Source organism: Rhinopithecus roxellana, chromosome 4 (assembly GCF_007565055.1).
Source record: "Rhinopithecus roxellana isolate Shanxi Qingling chromosome 4, ASM756505v1, whole genome shotgun sequence".
Taxonomy (NCBI): Eukaryota; Metazoa; Chordata; class Mammalia; order Primates; family Cercopithecidae; genus Rhinopithecus; species Rhinopithecus roxellana.
In genome coordinates this window covers 58060411-58081405 of record NC_044552.1, presented here as the reverse complement: position 1 = coordinate 58081405, position 20995 = coordinate 58060411, and the positions used below count along the sequence as shown (strand labels likewise).

General features: G+C 39.6%; 1 protein-coding gene across 1 annotated transcript in view; it reads right to left on the bottom strand.

The window, feature by feature from the left end:
- Positions 1-20608, bottom strand: part of CLIC5 (chloride intracellular channel 5) — a 177648-nt gene extending 157040 nt beyond the window's left edge. Inside the window, exon 1 of the mRNA XM_010372542.2 lies at positions 20078-20608. Within this exon, the coding sequence (XP_010370844.2) occupies positions 20078-20608 (531 nt within the window). The remainder of the gene's footprint in view (positions 1-20077) is intronic.
- Between the last annotated feature and the right edge of the window lie 387 nt (positions 20609-20995).

Here is a 20995-nt window from a genome sequence, read left to right as displayed (position 1 = left end):
TGGGGTATTGCTCAATAAATGTTTGGTCAGACCAGTGTCCTAGAGATCTTCCTCAATGTTTTCTTGTAGTAGTTTCATAGTTTGAGGTCTTAGATTTCAATCTTTAATCCATTTTGATTTGATTTTTGTATATGGTGAGAGATAGGGATCTAGTTTCATTCTTCGGCATATAGATATGTAGTTTTCCCAGCAAAAATTAAAAATAAAAAAAAATTTAAAAAGAGGGGAGAACACTGACACTAGAGAGACATCTTTCCAAACCAAATAGCTTCTGTGGTATAATTTAGGAGACATAGTCAGTATCTTTCAGTTTCAAATACAGGGATGAAGTAGATCCTGTCCAGGGCCCTGATGACATGAGTATTTTGGTAAGAAGAGCTGAGGCATCCACCAGGATGATTATGCAAGTTGCTTTGCCCTAAATACAGTGTGATTACTTATTAAATTTTTTAATTAAAGAAATCAAACTGACAATTATGGAAATTAATTGTAAAATTATTGAGGTTAATTTTAGGAGATTCTCAATGTAAATACAAGTAAAAATAAACTCTGTCAAAAAAGAGAGTGGAGTGGGAGTGGGGGTGCTAATAGTTGTATGGTGCTTATTTTGTGCCTAGAATTTTACATATATAAACTCATTTAATCCTCACAGCAATCTAGTGAAGGGTTAACTAGATTGCCCAAGATCGCAGACTTAATAAATGACAAAACCAGAATTTGAACCCACACGCTCTTGCTCAAGAGTCTATGCTTTGATCCACTATGCTAAACCTCCTCTCAAAACAGCACAGGATTGGGTAGGACAATGTAATTGCTGAGGCCTGGAATCTCTTCCCTGATCCTACCTGCCACCCTGGTGCCTGCATCTTTTTTCAGAGCTTAAAGCCTGCTTCCTTCATGAAGCCTTCCTTGAAAAATCCAGTCCTGTTCCATCTCTGCGTGCCTTCAGTGCTTATTCAGTGCTGAGCATTATATTCTCTAGAACCTGATTCCACCAGAACTCTAGCATTAATTCCTAAGTCCTTCATGGTGTGAATGCTTCTTCCTGAACCACCTGGTCACAGCCCCACAGAAAAGTGAACCCTCATCTTGGACTGTTTTCCTATCTCTTGCAGTATCTGCACATTAGGTACAGATTGTGGGTTCTATAAAGATTTATCAACCTGTTGATTTAACATACTAAAGAGAGACATAGGAAGGAATAGGCAATTGTCGAGAGGCTCATTATTGCAGCTATAAAATGTTTATTATGGAATAAGAACTCAACACATTCACAAGAGAATTGCTTAACCTTCACCCTTATAGTTTTGTTTGTTTGTTTTTGTTTTGTTTTGAGATGGAGTCATGCTCTGTCACCAGGCTGGAGTGCAGTAGCGCAATCTCAGCTCACTGCAACCTCTGCCTCCCAGGTTCAAGCAATTCCCCTGCCTCAGTCTCCCAAGTAGCTGGGACTACAGGCATGTCCCATCATGCCTAGCTGATGTTTTTGTTTTAGTAGAGACGGGGTTTCACCATGTTGGCCAGGATGGTCTCGATCACCTGACCTCGTGATCTGCCCACCTTGGCCTCCCAAAGTGCTGGGAATACAAGCGTGAGCCACCACACCGGCTGACAAGTTGTTTTGACTGAGAAGGGTGGTCAAGTGCAGGGTCCTGACGTCTGTGTCTTGGTTCCAGGCTTAATGCTGCATTTGGCCTTAGAGACTGGAGGGGCAACATCCTCAATCCTCAAAGTTTCTGCAGCTTTGATGGTTTCTCTTGGCCAAAGAGAGACTCTTAATGGGCCTGGACGTGGTCACTGGATTTTGACAGCTTCATGGAGATTTGTAATGGCTGATTGTTTTGCCTAAATAGTTATCATTTCAAACCAGTAGATTCATACGAACCTGTATCACAGATGTTCTTTATCAGTGTGAATACTTTTCTCCAGTGGTTTCTTTATTTTGTGGACATGAAAACTCTTCTATCTCATTAAATCCCATCAATCCACCTTTTATATTTAGACAAGAATAAAGACCCAGGGAAGAGCCTGTGACTACAGAACTGATTGGTCTTCAAGCCAGATCTGAACCCAGATTACCCTGCAGTAGCACTGTCCTACAGAATGTTCTGTGATGACAGAAGCTGCCTTTTCCAACACAGTGGCCATTAACCACTTGTAGTTATAGAGCACTTGAGATGTGGCTGGTGTGACTGAGGAGCTGCGTTTCTAATTTTATTTCATTGTAATCCATTTAAATTTAAAGAGCCACATGTGCTAATGGCTACCAGTTTTGAATAGTGTAGTTCTAGAAGAACCAAGCCAGTTTATAGAAAGTTGCTATTGTAAATATTAAAGATTACTCACACCATATTCTTTCCTTTCTTGCCACCACAGAAGAATATAACAAAAATACTCCAGTAGGGTGTAAAAAAAATGCACTCGTGGTCCAACTTTTAACAAAAGACATTCACGCCAGTTATTTCTTACCACCTTGCATGTTTACTTTGCGGTTGTTACCACTGAAATCTCGGAACATCAGTGTTTCTTAAACAATGTACTGTCTTATTTATTTAAACTGTTGCCATGCTACTGTTGTTCATGGTACCCTGTGCATGGAGGCTGATGGCCTCTGACAGGCCCTGCCCTTCTGCTGACCCCCAGGCTCGTGAAGGAAGGCAGAAAGGCACTGCTTGTAAAGCATAAAAGTGGGGCATGCCTTCAAGCCCAATTTTCTAACCTTTGTCCTCACAAGATTGCACAAATCACTTGGTTCCATGCCTGAAACACATGCTTCATGCACAGGGAGAGTCTCTCATACTTTTGAGGGAGTGTTATCCATCTAGGAGCAGAGCTGCTGATCAGCACATTTTCCTAGGTAAGCATCACAATTCATGCACAGATTCCCAACACTTGGGTTTGAGTATGGAAGGCAGCTGGAGAACGGGACTCCATTTTGGCAACAATAAATTCCATTTTCCTATCGTTTTCTAAAGGAATTCATAGAATCATCAGAGGCTTGAATGGTAAGAGGTTAAAAGATGAGGTGACATTGCACTTAGACTGTGTCAGTGAATGACTGGCTGAGACATCTGTTTCCCTATTTTCTCATTGCTGAAAAATGGTATGCTGCCTTTTGCAAAGTCTTTATTTTGCATCTTTATCTTAAAGTGGAAGATAAAGACTTTGGAAAAGACAGCATATCTTTAAAGAGAATGGAAAGAAGGGTCAGAAAGGAACTTTTTGTCAGAAGGCCAAAATATGTTGCTATAGCTGTCATCTCACAATGTCACTTTAATGATTAATGTTATTATAACTAGATTTTAGTCCAGTTGAACTTTATGACTACATGCCAAACTCCAACTCATTCTTGAACTCAAAAGGGCAATATTTCAGAAGAACAGAGAAGCAACTCAAGATAAATGGAAATCTTAGAGTCAATTGCGACAACCTCCACTTCTGGCCTGACAGAGTAAAAGAAACAAGATTTACCCTTAACAAATACAACAGTACCAGCAGACAAAGTATATGAAACGATGGTTTTCAGACATTAGGAACAGGATACACAGGACCCAAACACAGCCTGGCAGTCTCTCTGAGTTGAGCAGACAATGAAGTTTGGAGTTTGGAGTTTGGGAAGGTCAAGGCAGATAGAATTTACAGATCTAAATACCAGAGGAGGTGGAGTTCCTGACACAGAGAGAGAACTCAGAGAGCACTCTCGAGATCTGCAGAGGGGTCCCCTTAAATCTTTGACTAAGTCCTGATCTGCATGTGCATGTGAGAAAACTCTCAAGTATGGGGAAAGAACTAGAGATGCATAAAAGAAACAATCCCAGGATCTTACACAGGGCTAGTAATAATTTGTGCTCGCAGTAGGAAGAGTGGAAAGACTTCCTAGTACATAGGGCATTGGGCAGAGTCCTCGGAAGGCCATTGCTTTGGTAATGAAACCACATGAGCTGTAGACTAAGGTGTTTCTGGACACACTCCTAGAAAGCTTAAAAACAAGCCACAAAAGGATTAAATTCATTCTATGTCACTTAACTACATCCCAGAATGAGGCCTGACACTTTTTAAAGGAATACAGCAAAATCCAGTATCCAACAAGATAACATTCAGTACGTCTGGCAGCCAAAATATATTACTAGTGTATGTAAATAACTAAGAAAATGCGACTCACAACCAAGCGTGAAAAAAATCAATCAATAAATATAAACACATACATGGCTAAAATGATCAAAATTAGTATATAAGGACATTAAAACTGCCATATAAACATACATCATACATTTAAGAAGGCAGAAGAAAATATGAAGAGAGAATTGACAATAAATTCAACAATTTAAACAGCAAATAATTTGAAGGAAACAAATTATCAAACTCAGTGACAAAGAAAGCAGTAACCTGAATATCCCTATATCTATTAAATTCACTGAATTTGCAAGGGGAAAAACCTTCCCACCAAGAAATCTCTGGTAAAGATAGTTTTACTAGTGAATTGTGCCAAACCATTAGGGAAGAAATAATATCACTTGCACAAAAACTCTTTCAGAAAATAGAAGAGGAAACACATTCCCAACTCATTCTAGGTGGGCATTATCCTAATATTAAATCCAGAAGAATAAATTAAAATAAAACTACCCCCAAATATTTCTCATGAATATGCAAAAATATTTAGCAAAATTGTAGCAAATCAAATCTAGAAACATATCTACAACATTCTACATATCAACAACATATCAACAACATTGTCAGTAAATTCAACAACAAAATTGTAGCAAGTCAAATTTAGAAGTCTATAAAATAATAATAAATCATTACTAAGTGGGGTTTAGCCCAGAAATACAAGATTGGTTTAACATTTGAAAATTAATCAATGTATTTGACATTAAAGGGAAGGAAGGAAGGAAGGAAGGGAGGAAGGGAGGTAGGAAAGGGAAGAAAATAAATCCATATGTTGTACCACATACAAAATAAACTTCAAGTGGATAATAGAACCAGAGCTATAAAAGTTCTGGAAGAAAACAAAAAAATCTTTATGACCTTGGGTTAGACAAACATTTCCTAGATAGCACACAAAAAACACACACCACAGCATTAAAGAATTGATAAATGGGCTTCATCAAAACAAAAAGCATCTGCTCTTCAAAAGACACTGTTATGAAAATGAAAAGTCAGGCCATATTTATAAACTATTTGCAAAACACGTATAAAGAAATTGTCTTGACTATATAAAGAGGTTTTAAAATTTAATAAATTTAGTAATAAGATCAAATACTAAAATAATAAGCAAAATATTTGAATAGGTGCTTCACCGAAGAAGACAAAAGGATGACTAATAGGTACATGAAAAGATGCTCAGCCTAATTAGTTACCAGAAAAATAAAAATTAAAGCTACAATTTAGTGAAATACCATGATATATTTATCAGTATGCTTCAAACTTAAAAAACTGGCAATGCTGAATGCTGGAAAGGCAGTAGCTAGAAATCTCATACAAATTTTGACAGTGACTTTGAAAACAATTTGCAAGGTTTTTTTTTTTTTAAGGTTAAACATTCACTAAACTTATAACTAAATAATTACACTTATAAATATTTGCCCAAGAGAAATACAAAACATAATCAACACAAAAGCTTATACACAAATGTTCATAGCAGCCTCATATTAATAGCCAAAAACTGGAAAAGAATCCAGGTGCCCTCAATTGCTGAATGCATAAAAAAATTGTAGCACAAGACATTCACACAATGGAATACAATTCAGTAATAAAAAGGAACCAACTGCTGACATACGTACCAACGTAGATGAGTTCAAAAGCATTATGAAAGAAAGCACACACACAAGGTTACACAGAGTTTAAGTCTATTTATGCAATATGTTTTAAAAGAGAAAACTATCATAATAGAAAGATCCTTCTAGGAGGCAGGAGGTGTCTGGGAGGGGACTCACAGCAAAGAAGGTAGGACACAGCCTTTTGAGGTGATGGGAATGTGCCACATCATGATTGTGGTGGTGGTTACATGACTGCACACATTTGTCAAAACTCCCTCAAATACGCACTTAAAATTGTGGACTTTCAATGTATGTAAATTATATCTCCATACAGCTGGCCCCATAAAGCAAGGTACATACTAGGGTATATGGTATTATGCATTTGTGTCAAATAAAATGAAAAAAAGGAGAGAATTCCAAATGTACGAACTTGTACACATATTTGCTGGAATGCACATAAAATGTCTCAAGGGGCATATTAATGAAATGTGTAGAAGGGATTGCCTCTGAAAATGGAAATGAGGTGTTTGAAGGAGTATGGTTGGGGAGCAACTCTATCTTTTGTACTTTTCATACTTAGAACCAGGCAAATAATCAACCCGTTCAAGGGGCGGGGGCAGGGGTACAATGTCAGCTGGGTTCCAAAACCTGCTGCTGCTCAACAGGACTTGAGTCAAAATCCTGTTTCTATGTGGGAGCATCTCTATTTTTTGCTCACTATCTCCCCTTTTTCCCATTTACAAAAGCACAGGATGCCTAAGAGTGTGAATTTTCCCTTCTCTGTTTTCTCCCTGACTAGCTGGTTTGTCACCAGGACTTGCCATTCACCTCACTCTACCCTAAAGTCAAGTATCAATAGCTGCAGGTACTCGACGATCTTTGCTTGAATACTGACCAAATTTCCCAGAACACACCGAGAAGCTTTCCCTCCAAAAGCAAACTGAACTATCCCCCCCCATAACCAATTTGGTTTAATCAATACATATTTATGAGCCCTGACTATGCACCAGACTTTGTGCTAACTTTGGGGGTACATGGGTGAATAAGATGTAGCTGGAAAGTGCTTTCCTTGTGGAGCTTTCAGTCTTGTAACAGACTGGGGGAGATACATGCTTAACCAGATAATTGTAAAATGAGGTAAGAGGTGCTAAAATGAAGGCAGACACTGAGGGAGAGTACTTAGAATGACCTGAAGGTTCAGAAACAGCTTTCCAGGGAATATGAGTCCAGAAAGACAAGGATTTGACCAGATGAAGGAGAGGAGAAGGTGCTGTAGGCAGAGGTATCAGCATGGGCAAAGCTGGATGGAGCAGAACAGCATCCTATTTGTGGAGAGCTCAGCACTCCTGGGACACAGTGAGTGAGGCGGAGCATGGTGGGAGATGGAATTAGAGAAGCCATTAGATTGTTGGGGCAGAACGTGCAAAGGCTTCGTAATGGGATGCTCAAAGGTGAACTTGATCATGTTGGCAATAGGGAAAGTTTACAGCAGGGGAATTGAGTATCCAGTTTGCAATTTCGTTCCAAGGGATGGTCTTTACTCCATTAGGTGAATGAAGGCTAGCTGAGGGTCTCAGGGGTAACTGTTTAGTTCACTTTGACCAACATTTACAGAGTTTCCCCACTGCAACAAGCTCAGTGCCCCCACAGGACACAGAGCTACAGAGATAAGAAACAGGATTCCTTCCTCAAGGAGCTGATAGTCTGGTAAACTGCCCTTTAAAAAATGGGAGTCCAAAGAAATGACCCCTACTGACTAATCTAACACTATCTCCCTCTTGATATTCTGATTGGAAGCCACATCCTGGCCAGCTGATATTCTCTCCTGCAGGGTTGACACTGCACCTTTTCTCCTGATCACCACGTCTAGTTTGGCTTCTGTGTCTGTTGACAAAACAGTGTTCAGTAAATGATATTAATGCAGAAACACAAAGGCAGGCCCAGGAACAAGGATGCATTGAATTAGCTCTAGCCCAGGCTGCTCCTTGCGGTGTCTAACCCCAATTGCTGTGCAAATCCTCAAGTCCTTTGACTCCAATGTTCCTTTAGAGCTCAACAGATCAAATAAGCACTCAGAATATTGGCTTTCTGTCCAACTTCAGGATGATGTTAGGAATGTGCCAGGCATTCTAATGAATGCCTGAGAACTAAAGAGATGAAGATACAAACAGTCCAGTAAGTTCTTACAGAGACCCTTGCATCAAGGGGAAAATACGGATTCTGAGACTGGTTGCCCATGTCTGGGGGTTCCCATTCAATCCAACTCATTCTTCCTTCAGGAGGGTAGTGGGTTGAAGAGTGGCCTTAAAAAGTTATGTCCACCTGGAACCTGAAAATGTGACCTTATTTGGAAAAAGGGTATTTGTAGATGTAATTTAAGCTAAGGGTCTTGCGATGAAATCATCCTGAATTAAGGTGGCCCTATATTCAATCCCAAGTCTTTATCAGAGAAGATAAGGGGAAACAGATACAGGAACACCAGGGAGAAGGCCGTGTGATGAAGGAGGCAGAGATTGGCGTGATGCAACCACAAGCCAAAGATTGCCAGAAGCCAACAGAATCTAAAAAATACAAGAAAGAACTCTCCCCTAGAGCCTTCGGAGGGAGTGTGGCCCTGACAATACCCTATCTTTAGACTCTGACATCAATAACTGTGAGAGAATAAGTTTCTGTTGTTTTAAACCACCGTGTTTGTGGTAATTTGTTACAGCAACCCTACAAAGCTGACACAGAGGGCTTGGACTACCACTCTTACTACTGCTGCCAGCTACTGGCCCAAGGCTTCCTCCTCCCTCATTACCCTGGAGATTCCTGGGGGTAACTTATTTCCTCCCTCCTTCCTTCATTCGACCATCATTTTAAGTATGCCATGGACCAAGTATATGAGAATGGAGGCAATAGTTCATAGCTAGGGACATATAAAGACATAAACAAGTAATCATATCATTATATGTTATGGGCTGAATTGTATACGTACCCCCAAATTTGTATGTTGAAATCCTAAACCCTCAGAACATGGCTGCATTTAGAGATAGGGTCTTTAAAGAGGTGATTAAGTTAAAATGAGGTCATTAGGGTAAGCCCTAATCCAAAATGACTGGTGTTCTTATAAGAGGAGAAGATTAGGACACAGACATGCACAGGGGGAATACCATGTGAAGACATAGAGAGACGATGGTGATCTACGAGCCATGGAGAGATGACTCAGAAGAAACCAACCCTGCCAACACTTTGATCTTGGTCTTCTAGCCTCCAGTATTGTGAGAAAGTGAAGTTCTGTTGTTTAAGTCATCTAGTTTGTGATACTTTACGGCAGAAGTCCTAGCAAACTAATACATTAAGATAAGAACAATGAAGGAGTGCAGAGCCGACACAGCCCAGCATTTTCTGGAGGGACAAGGAAAGCCCTCCTGAAGAGGTGACTTCTAGGCTGCATTTGAGAGGAGAGGAAGGAAAAGCATTGAAAGGGGGCAGCTTGAGCACAGGCCCAGAATCATGAAGTGTGCAGGGAAGTACAGGCAAGTGAACGTTTTTAAGACACAGGGTGAATGAGGAGTGGCAAGTAATGAAGTCTTAGTTAAAAGCCTGATGTATCATGAGAAACTTTTATGCATCCCTTTCATCCTGGCCTTTTTCCTGGGGCAATAGGGAGCTACTACATAACTAGAAGCAGGGGAATGGCATGGTCTGATGTGCTCTAAAAAAGCACATGTAAGAGAGAAGATCCAAATAAACACGATTCGAAACAACAAAAGGGATATTATCACTGACTCCACAGGAATACAAATAACCATCAGAGAATATGATGAACCCCTCTATGCATGCAAATGAGAAAATCTAGAAGAAAATTGATACATTCCTGGATACATACATCCTCCCAAGACTGAATCCCTGAACAGACCAATAATGAGTTCCGGAATTGAATCTGTAATAAATAGTCTGCCAAAAAGAAAAAAAAAAAAATACCCACGACCAGACAGATTCATAGCTGAATCCCACTGGATGTACAAAGAATAGCTGGTACCTTTTCTACTAAAGCTATTCCAAAAAAATTGAAGAGGAGGGACTCCTTCCTTACTCATTCTATGAGGCCAACATCATCCTAATAGCAAAACCTGGCAAAGATACAACAAAAAAAGAAAACTTCAGGCCAGTATCTGTGATGAACATCAATGCAAAAATCTTCAACAAAATACTTACAAACTGAATTCAGCAGCACATCAAAAAGTTTATCCACCACAATCAAGTAGGTTTTTTCCCTGGGATGCAAGGTTGGTTCAACATATGCAAATCAATAAATGTGACTCATCACATACACAGAACTAAAGACAAAAAAAAAAAATCATTATCTCAATAGATGCAGAAAATGCTTTTGATAAAATTCAGCATCCCTTCATGTTAAGAACTCTCAATAAACTAGGTATCAAAGGAACATACCTCAAAATAATAAGAGCCATCTGTGACAAGCCGACAGCCAACATCATACTGAATGAACAAAAGCTGTAAGTATACCTTTTGAAAACCAGCACAAGACAAGAAGGCCCTCTCTCACCACTCCTATTCAACGTAGTATTGGAAGTTCTGGCCAGAACAATCAGGTAAGAGAAAGAAATAAAAGGCATCCAAATAGGTATAGAAGAATTTAAAATATCCTTGTTTGCAGATGACATGATTTAATATCTAGAAAACCCCATAGTCTTGGCCCAAAAGCTGCTCAAGCTAGTAAACAACTTCAGTGAAGTTTCAGGATATAAAATCAATGTACAAAAATCACTAGTATTCTTATACACCAACAACAGTCAAGCTGAGCACCAAATCAGGAATGTAATCCCTTTCATGATTGCCACAAAAGAATAAAATACCTAGGAATACAGCTAACCAGGGAGTTGAAAAATCTTTACAATGAGAATTATAAAACACTACTCAAAGAAATCAGAGAGGATACAAACAAATGGGAAAACATTCCATGCTTGTGTATAGGGAGAATCAATATCATTAAAACGGCCATACTGCCCAAAGCAATTTATGGATTCAATGCTATTCCTGTCAAACTACCAAAGACATTCTTCACAGAAACAAAAAAAAAAAAAAAAAGAAAAAGAACTATTTTAAAATTCATATGGAACCAAAAAAGAACCCAAATAGCCAAGGCAATCCTAAGCAAAAAGAACAAAGCTGGAGGCATCACTCTACCCAACTTCAAACTATACTATAAGGCTACAGTAACCAAACTAGCGTGGTATTGGTACAAAAACAGACACACTGACCAATGGTACAGAATAGAGAGCTCCAAAATAAGACCGCACACCTGTAATCATCAGATCTTTGACAAAGCTGACAAAAACAAGCAATGGGGAAAGGACTCCCTATTCAATAAATTGTGCTGGGATAACTGTCTAGCCATATGAAGAAGATTGAAACTGGAACCCCTTCTTTATATTATATACAAAAATCAACTCAAGATAGATTAAAGACTTAAACGTAAAGCCCAGAGCTATAAAAACCTTGGAAGACAACCCAGGCAATACCATTCTGGGCATAGAAACGGGCAAAGATTTCATGACAAAGATGCCAAAAACAGTTGAAACAAATGGGATCTAATTAAACTAAAGAGCTTCTGAACAGCAAAAGAAACTATCAACAGAGTAAGCAACCAACAGAAGAGGAGAAAAATTTTGCAAACTATGTATCTGACAAAGGTCTAATATCCAGCATCTAAAAGAAACTTTAAAAAGTTAAAAAGTGGGCAAAGGACATGAACAGACACTTTTCAAAAGAAGACATACATGCAGCCAACAACCATATGAAAAAAGGCTTATCACTAATTTTTAGAGAAGTATAAATCAAAATCACAATGAAATACCATCTCATACCAGTCAGAATGGCTATTACTAAAAAGTCAAAAAAAAAAAAAAAAAGGTGCTGGCAAAGTTGCAGAGAAAAATGGCCACTTATACACTGCTGATCAGAGTGTAAATTAATTCAACCATTGTGGAAAGCAGTGTGGTGATTCCTCAGAGACCTAAAAACAGAACTGCCATTCTACCCAGCAATCCCATTACTGAGTATATACCCAAAGAAATATAAATTGTTCTATGAGACAAACAGATGTGTATGTTCTTTGCAGGACTATTCGCAATAGCAAAGACATGGAATCAACCTGAATGCCTATCAATGGTAGACTGGATAAAGAAAATGTGGTACATATATACCATGGAATATACTATGCAGTCATAAAAAAGAATGAGATTATGTTCTTCAGAGGAACATGGGTAGAGCTGGAGGCCATTATTCTTAGCAAACTAATGCAGGAACAGAAAACCAAACACCGCATGTTCTCACTCATAAGCGGGAGCTAAATGATGAGAACACACAGACAAATAGAGGGGAACAACACACACTGGGGCGTATCGGAGGATAGAGGGAGGGAGGAGAGAGAGGATCAGGAAAAATAACAAAATAATGATGTGACGAAATAATCTGTACAACAAACCCCCATAACACAAATTTACCTATATAACAAACCTGTTCATGTACCCCTGAACTTAAAACAAAAGAAAGAAAGAAAGAAAGAAAGAAAGAAAGAAAGAAAGAAAGAAAGAAAGAAAGAAAGAAAGAAAGAAAGAAAGAAAGAAAAAGAAAGAAAGAAAGAAAGAAAGAAAGAAAGAAAGGAAAGAAAGAAAGAAAGAAAGAAAGAAAGAAAGAAAGAAAAAGGGAAAGAGGGAAAGAAAGAAAGAAAGAAAAAAGAAAGAAAGAAGGAAGGAAGGAAAGAAAGAAAGAAAGAAAGAAAGAAAGAAAGAAAGAAAGAAAGAAAGAAAGAAAGAAAGAAAGAAAGAAAGAAAGACAGACAGACATGTGGACCATTCTTGTGGCTAGGTGGGGGGTCCTTGGGAGATGGATGACTCTAGAGACAGAGTGACCAGTTAAACAGCTGTGGTCAAGATGACACTGATCATTAGTGACCAAGATGAAGAGGAGAGAATATTTTGAGAGGTGAAATCAATCGGATTATTGAAAGTAAATGAGAAACAGAAATCCAAGTTATTCAGAAGTTTTCATGTGTACAATTGGTGATGCTGTCCAGGATGATGGGATTAGCAGTGGATGCATTGGCATTGAGTTTGCAGTCTCTTGGTGGAAAAATTGCAAAACTTTCTTTAGAAAAAATATGGACCCCAATTTGGGGGTATGTATTTCAGAGTATCACATCACTTTCATTTTCAGAGTTAACATAACTCTCACATGATTATTTAGTGATGCTTCTTTATTATTCTTTCGTGAAGGTTTCTTCCCATGGTTCCTCAAGGCACTGAAAGGCTTAGAGCAAGTGGATGACTCCACAGTAAAGAAAAAGATTTGTGTCACCCCACAGCATATTCTACCCCTCCCACATGGGAGTGAGTACGCAGGCAGTGAAAGTGGAATGCATCACAGTGATAGTTAACATTTCTGAGAGTTCATGGACCCTCCTGAAATCATCTGGCACAAATATTTTTGCATAGGGTTCTAGAATGTTCCTCAACCTCCCAAAGCATATTCATGAACATATGAACATATTCCCAGGCTAGGAATGCCGATATAAAGAAAAATCCCCTGGATGGACAGCCCGGTGTGCTAGCTTGTCAGTGATTTGCAGGCAGCCTTAGGAAGGTTGCTTCATTCCTCTGACTTTCCACATTCTTGGCACAGTGCTAAGATTCTGCGACTCTTTGATTAATGGCATTGATTCACAAGGCAAACCAGTTCATATGGGCACCTAGAAAATAATTTGGAACAAAACTGGGCCTTGATTGTGTTCCTAGCACTCTAATTAAGTAAGTCCAGCCAGGCTATCCCACGCCACGCAAACACACTTTTTAAACTGGAAACTATACTAAAATAACAATCAAAACCTTGTGCTGAATCCGGATATCTCCCCCTTACCCTCACAAAATATAAAATAGCTGGATACACAGATAGATAATATATAAATCAGCATCATACCAGCTAGCTTTTTCCACCAAAATTGGTTTATATGAAGCCACAGATTTAAATATTTGGACACATCCAGATGATCAGTTGAAAATAGACAGTGTTAATGACACATGATGTATTTACATCTAAATACTTGAACTAATCTTTGAAACAAAGCATGATGTCTGTTTGGTTCTGTTCTAGCTGCCAGGTGGAAATTCTTTTTAATTTGCTTGTTATCCTAAACCTTGTTTTGCTCATGGTATCTTCCTCAGAACATTTTATTACTCTTGGTGGCTTTAGGATAAGAACCAAGCCCCTTAGTTTGCAGTGAAAGGCAGCACTCCTAGTTCTTCAATTTCACCATCTGCTCTTCACTTATGTGGGCCTTCTGACCCACCCAACAAAATAGACCTCGCCATACACATGTGAGTGTTGGCTGTGTCTTTGCTTCTGCTGAGCCCACTGCCTGGGACGTCCATTGAGCCACATCTCAACATCCCAATCCAGCTTCATTTATCTCATTTCCTCAAGGGGATTTTATAAGTTTCTCACCTGCTATTATAAAGCTTTGTTTGCCTCCAAGGCAAATGGACTAAATGTGTTGCTTATGAAAACATCCAGGAAGAACCTAGGAGGTAAGGAGATCTCTTCTCATCAGATCTTGGCCAAGGAAAGAGGTCCAGGCCCACAGATCATAGCAGAAAAGGAAGGAAAGCCTAAAAATCAGTAATGTGTTTAAAAATTGCATATCTCTATCAATATAAAACATTTACCCACAATAGATGCACAATTACTCACTTACAAATTATATGTGTGTATATATATATATATGCACTACCTTAAAAGTGCACTGTGATCATTGTAAAATATATAAAATATTAACATTTAAGATGATTAAAGTTCAACAGAAATGCTGCTTATTACTTTTTAATTCTAATTATAGCATTAGAATGGATTATGCTGAGTGCCCCATTTTGAATACCATGACCCCTGTAACCACAACGGGCACCTCTGGTATGGCAATAAAAGCAATTGCTGACAATCTGGGGCACTTTACTATGCTGAGCCAAATTATAGTGAGTAATTCCTTTAGAATAATTATGGGCTATGAGTCTAAGAAATATTAACCAGGGTTATTCTGTTGCCTGACTTCAGCAGGACAACATTTACATTCTCTGTGAATAGTGCCCCCTAAACTTGTTCAGTGCACAACCTTTACATCCCTGCATGAGGGCCCTATAAATGCTCTATCAGAGATAGGCTCTTTCCAACGGACAGGCTTCACATGAGCTTTCCAACGGACAGGCTTCACATGAGCTGAGTGTGGACAGGAGTGTTGTTCTCACGTCAACTTTTCCAACCACAGCCAAATCTAGAGACCATACTCAGTGTTGAGCAGTATCCTAGAGTGGATAATAGGTGGTGCCATATACACATGTACACACTGACCAGGAGCTGGGGCCATATACCTTGGAATCTAAGACTGTAAGAGTTAGGAAAGGTTGCCTTTCAAGGATGAAGAAACTTGGGTTCAGGGACATTTTATACAAAAGTATTGACAAAGTTGTGTTAGAATTCCCTGACCACTTCTCTTTCTACAATATTATATTGCTCATGTTAGAATAACCCAATAGGATATTTATTGAATGCTTGCTGCAAAGTACTATGCTTAAAATAAAACGTTATTTCCTGAATGGTTCCAATTCATCACAATAAGTAATAATTTAGGCTCCTATATATTGACATTTACCATATGTCAGATACTATACTAAGCAACTTATAAGCATTATCTTATTTAATCTTTATAACAACCCTATGAGGAAGGTATCATAACATCCATTTTATCAATGAGGAAATTGAGGCTGAGAGAAGCTCAATAATTTAACAGAAATTAATCTGCTAAACCAGGTTTCAAATCCATGCAACCAGACTTCAAAATCTGCTCTAGGGGCTGGGCACAGAGGCTTCAGCATTTTGGGAGCCTTAGGTGGAAGAATCACTTTAGCCCAGGAGTTTAAGAACAGCCCTGGCAACATGGCAAGACACTGTCTCTACAAAAAAAAAAAAAAAATAGCTGGGTATGGTGGTGCACACTTGTGGTCCCAGCTATTCTAGAGGCTGAGATGGGAGAATGGCTTGAGCCCAGGAGATTGAGGTGGCAATGAACCATGTCTGCACCATTGCCCTCCAGCTTGGGCAACAGAGTGAGACCGTGTCTCAAGACAAAAACAAAAACCAAAACCTGCTCTAAAACGTATTCTGCTTCCATAATAAATGACGTAAATTATATACAGGACAAATGGTGTTTATTTGTACCATTTTTGTTTGCAATAACCATTATCAGAATAGTTTCTTCCTTTGCATTAAACAAAATACTAGAATGCTTTTCTCTTTCTCCATCTCTCACCACCCCTTCCTCTCTCTTTGGCATACATACACACAGAAACATTAGCGAATATCAGCTTCTCAATCACACAATTTCTGAGAAGGGGTCCACAGGTCACTAAAATCTCTAGAGTCAACCATGGCTCTTTACTTTTCTTTTCACCCACATCAAATACTTCAGCAAAACGCTTGGGCTTTCTCTTCAAAACAATCCCAATGCCCCACTGCTGTCGTAGTAATGCACCCTCATCTCTTGCCTGAAGTTGGTCAGTTGCCTCTAAACTGTTTTCCCTGCTACTGTGTCTAACCTTCCCAGCTACAGCCTGTTACAAAAAGGTGGCCATACTATTCCTTCCAAAATTGCCCAATGACTCCCCCTATTACTCAGAGTGAGTTTCCCCCAGTGGCCCCTACGGGCTGCTGTGATCATGGTCTGTGCCTCTGCACCTCTCCAGCCTCATCTCCTCCCACCTTGTCTCCCTCACTCACCCACTGCAGCCACACTACCGATTCGCCCCTACTCACCATCACTCCCCATCTGCCAAATATGGCCATGTCCGAATTCCCAGAAGTTGCAGATTATGTTGTATGACAAAGGGACTTGCAAATGTGATTAAACTAAGAATTTTAAAATGAGGAGATTATCCTGGATTATCGTTGTGGGTCTAATCTAATCGCAGAGTTCCTTACAAGAGAAATGCAAAAGGAGTCGGAAGAAGGCAATGGGATGATGGAAACTGGGAGAGAAGAGGTGATGTGATGTGGGCCATGCGCGAGGAATGAGATCTGCTTCTAGAAGATGGAAAAGAGAAAGAAACAAATTCTCCCCAGAGCCTAGGAACACAACTCTGCTGACACCTTGAGTTTAGCCCCAGAAGACTCATTTCAGACTTCAGACCCCCAGAACTGTAAGAGATTGTTTGTATTGTTTTAATTCACTAAGTTTTAGGTAATTCATTAGAGCAGAAATAAGAAATTAATACACCCATATCCTGTTTTACAGCACTTTCACCATTAGCCATATTTTGTATTTATTTGTTTGTTTATCAGTTGTCTCTCTCACTGCAATGCAAAGTGCACGGGAGACATGGCCGGGCACAATGGCTCATGCCTGTAATCCCAGCACTTTGGGAGGCTGAGGCGAGTGGATCACTTGAAGTCAGGGGATCGAGACCATCCTGAACAGCATAGTGAAAATCTGTCTCTACTAAAAACACAAAAATTACCCGGGCGTGGTGGCACATGCCTGTAATCTAAGCTACCCGGGAGGCGGAGGTTGCAGTGAGTTGCACTCCAGCCTGGGTGACAGAGTGAAACTCCATCTCAAAAAAAAAAAAAAAAAAAAAAAAGTGCATGGGAGACGAGACTTTTTTTTTCTTCATTGGTGTAAACCCAACACCTGGCACCAGATCTGTTGAATGAATAAATGAATGACATGTTACTTAATTAAATAATTGGTCCACACTTTGAAATGATTAAGCCTCAATAAAATGTTGGTTAAACATATACTTACAAACCTGCATGACGTTCTCACCAACATGTCTAGAACAGGTGGAAACATACACAAACAAATACAAGTATAAATGCAGCCCAGTGGTCCACACTAAAACAGCCCAGGAGAAGAACACCCAGAATTGCAAAGCCATAAGCCCTGCTAGGAAGATGTTGAGCCACAAAGCCTTCTCCAGTGCCGGGAACCAACATCCCTTCCATAGCGCTGGGAGGAGGAAAAGGCCTGAGGTCACACTCAGACCCTATAGTTTCACTCAAGCAGAGAAGGCCCTGTTTTACCCAATTTTGTATATTCCACTTCCATTCAACATTGGATAAGGAACTTCAGTGAAGATAGGGCCAAGTGTGGAACTGGGAAGCAGGGATTATAACTGCCACTCGTTTTATTACTGAATACTCTTAAAAAGGAGTTTATGCATAGAAGCTGAGGTCAGTGGGACACTCTCTGGCCTTTCGGTTCACACAGTTATGCTAAAAATAATGTAAACTTAAAGAGTTAAATCTAATATTTGCTTTAGGAAATTTTAAGTAATTTAGGAATTACATGTTATAGTTCATCAATTTTCCCTGTTGCCAGTACTGCCAGGAAGTACCAACACTTCTTTTTCCTACTACTTTTGTTTTTGCTCAATACCAGCCATAGGTTAATTTCTAGTGAGATAAACACTTAGCCAAATTTAGAAATAATGTCAGATGGGTCCATGGTGATGACGACAATGATGATGATCATGGTGATGACCCACTTTGCCTGTTGCAGTTTGCATGGATGCTTCTGTCATGAGAGAAAAAAAAAAATACATCTAGTCCTCACTTTAAAAAAGTCTGTGGCCAGGAGCCATGGCTCATGTCTGTAATCCCAGCACTTTGGGAGGTTGAGAAGGGAAGATCACTTGAGGTCAGGAGTTCGAGACCAGCCTGGCCAACATGGTGAAACCCCATCTGAACTAAAAATTCAAAAATTAGCCAGACCAGGTGGCACACGCCTGTAATCCCATCTACTTGGGAGGCTGAAGCAGGAGAATCACTTGAACCTGGAAGGTGGAAGTTGCAGAGAGCTGAGATCATGCCATTACACTCCAGCCTGGGTGACAGAGTGAGACTCCATCTCACAAAAAAAAAAAAAAAAAAAAAAAAAAAAGTTTGTTTGCACGGTGTGACAGTGGTGATGTGGATATGGAGGCCAGAAAACTGCTTGAATGCACCTGTTCTAACATCACCTCCTCCGTGGAGCTGCTCCAAACTCAGTACACACCTCGGCACTCCTTCTCTGAACACCCACACACTCCACTCACTCCTCTGTTTCATCTCTTACTGTATTGTATTAGAATGCATTGAGTGCAAGTCTGTCTCTGTCACCCTATTATTCATTATTTAAGAGCAAGGGCCTTGTCTTGCACAGCCCTTTCCCCCCAAAATGCTCAGCGGAGTACAAGGCAATGTGTGTCTGGTACATATGTGTGAACCAACTACTATACTAGATTATTTTTAAAAGGACCTTGTAGTAGGATAAGTGATCCATGATTTACACAGAAAACAATTAGAGAAAAGAACAAAGTAGAAGACAACAAAAGGCAAAATGAGTAAAGTGTGTTTCATCAGAACTGTTACTGGGAACTGACGGAGAGAGAAATGAGTATGGACTATGGTTTTTGTAGGTTCATAATCATTTTTATTGGCAAGAAAAAGTAGCATTTACTAATATATTTATACTAATAAATGTGAAAACGTTTTTAAAAATCACATAAATATGAACATTGTGGGGGAGACGTTGGGGAAAAAGGGCCTGCCATCTTACTTAATAAAGATGATTTGTTTAGGTCTGAAACACTTAACATTTTGATAATATTTATAACCATAACTTTATTACTTTGTTGTCTAATACAAAGATCGCCAAGGTTCTGTTTAGATATCAGAGGCATTAAACATTAACACTGGTAGTTAGTGTCTTACTACTACTGAAATCATTTTACTTCAACGGATTTTTAGTTATATTGGTGCCAAAGGGGCAAGCTAGTGACAGTGATAGCCTTTATTGACCACCTATCTGACAAATCTGTGACCTTAGAAACACAAGAAGGTCTTTCTGTCACAAGTTTTGGTTTCACTTTTAAACATGTTGACAAAGGAAATGTAACTAGACAGAAAAATGTACTTAATGTCAGTCACAATGGCAAGGATTTGGGCAGCAATTTTGGCTCACTCGTGTGAACCCTTTTGCAACATGCTTTGCTCATGGTATGCAAAAGTCAACGATTAAACACATGCTTTAAATGCACCTTCCAATTCCTCTAATTTTGAAAAGAGCTGAGTACACTCTAATGACTGATTTAGTCACTCCGGCTCTTGAATATGTATCGAGATCCAAGGACCATGACATTATGAATCTTTCCCTGGTCATTCAGAGCAAAATAAAACACCAGTCACAATATCTGCATGCACAGGGTGTGCCTGTCAGAGGCAGACCTTACCTTCACGAAGAGGCAAATCTCAGGGTTCATGCGAGCTCCTTCCTTTTCTTCCAAACCTTCAGCATCAGAATAGCAGGTGGAGGAATACTTGCTGATAGAGAAGGCTTTACTATGCTGAATGGTGAAGCTTGAAGGAGGAGGCAGGTCTTCCTTCATCACACTCCCATTCTCCTGGAGCTCTTCTGGGCAGGGTTGCTGGTCCTGGGTTGGTGAATATAACCCTTCCATTGAGATGCCCCTGTCCTCCTGGAGCTCACCTGGCTCAGAGTATATCTTATCAGGCAAGAGGTAGCCTCTGTCTTCTGACTGGGCAGAGGCCAGGCTGGTCTCTTCACCATTAATGGTATAGACTGACACAAAATCATACTCATAGGCATTCAGCTGAGTGGCATATAAATCATTTTCTGGCCTTAAGTACTCCTGGACATCATCATAATGGGGACTTTCATTTTCTTCTGGCCGGTCTGGAACCTCATATGTCCTCTCATTTTGGATTGTGTCATAGATGGTGCTGTAGTCTTCGTCATTCATGCTTGTTGATCTGAAAGAACCTTTTACAGGCAGACCTGAGTAGATCTGAAATGAGTGAAGGGACAGAGGATGCTGCACCACCTTGCAGAGGAATCAACGGCCTTTTAAAAGGCAGCAACTAGCAACTGCTATCAATGACAGGTCTCTAACAATCATTTACTGGAGACTTTAATAAGCAAACCACAAGTCCATTGGACAAAAGATAAAGCTTACACACTCAGTTAACTCCTTCACTCCTAAAGATATTTTTATTAGACCCTGGGGATTTCCTTGTTGGCAGTAACTCCAAGATTGTTTGGGTAAGCCAGAGATTGAATTGAATTATCTTCCTGGTATGCACTGAAATTTTGAATACGTAGCCATTTTTCATCAATAGAGCTCCCTCCT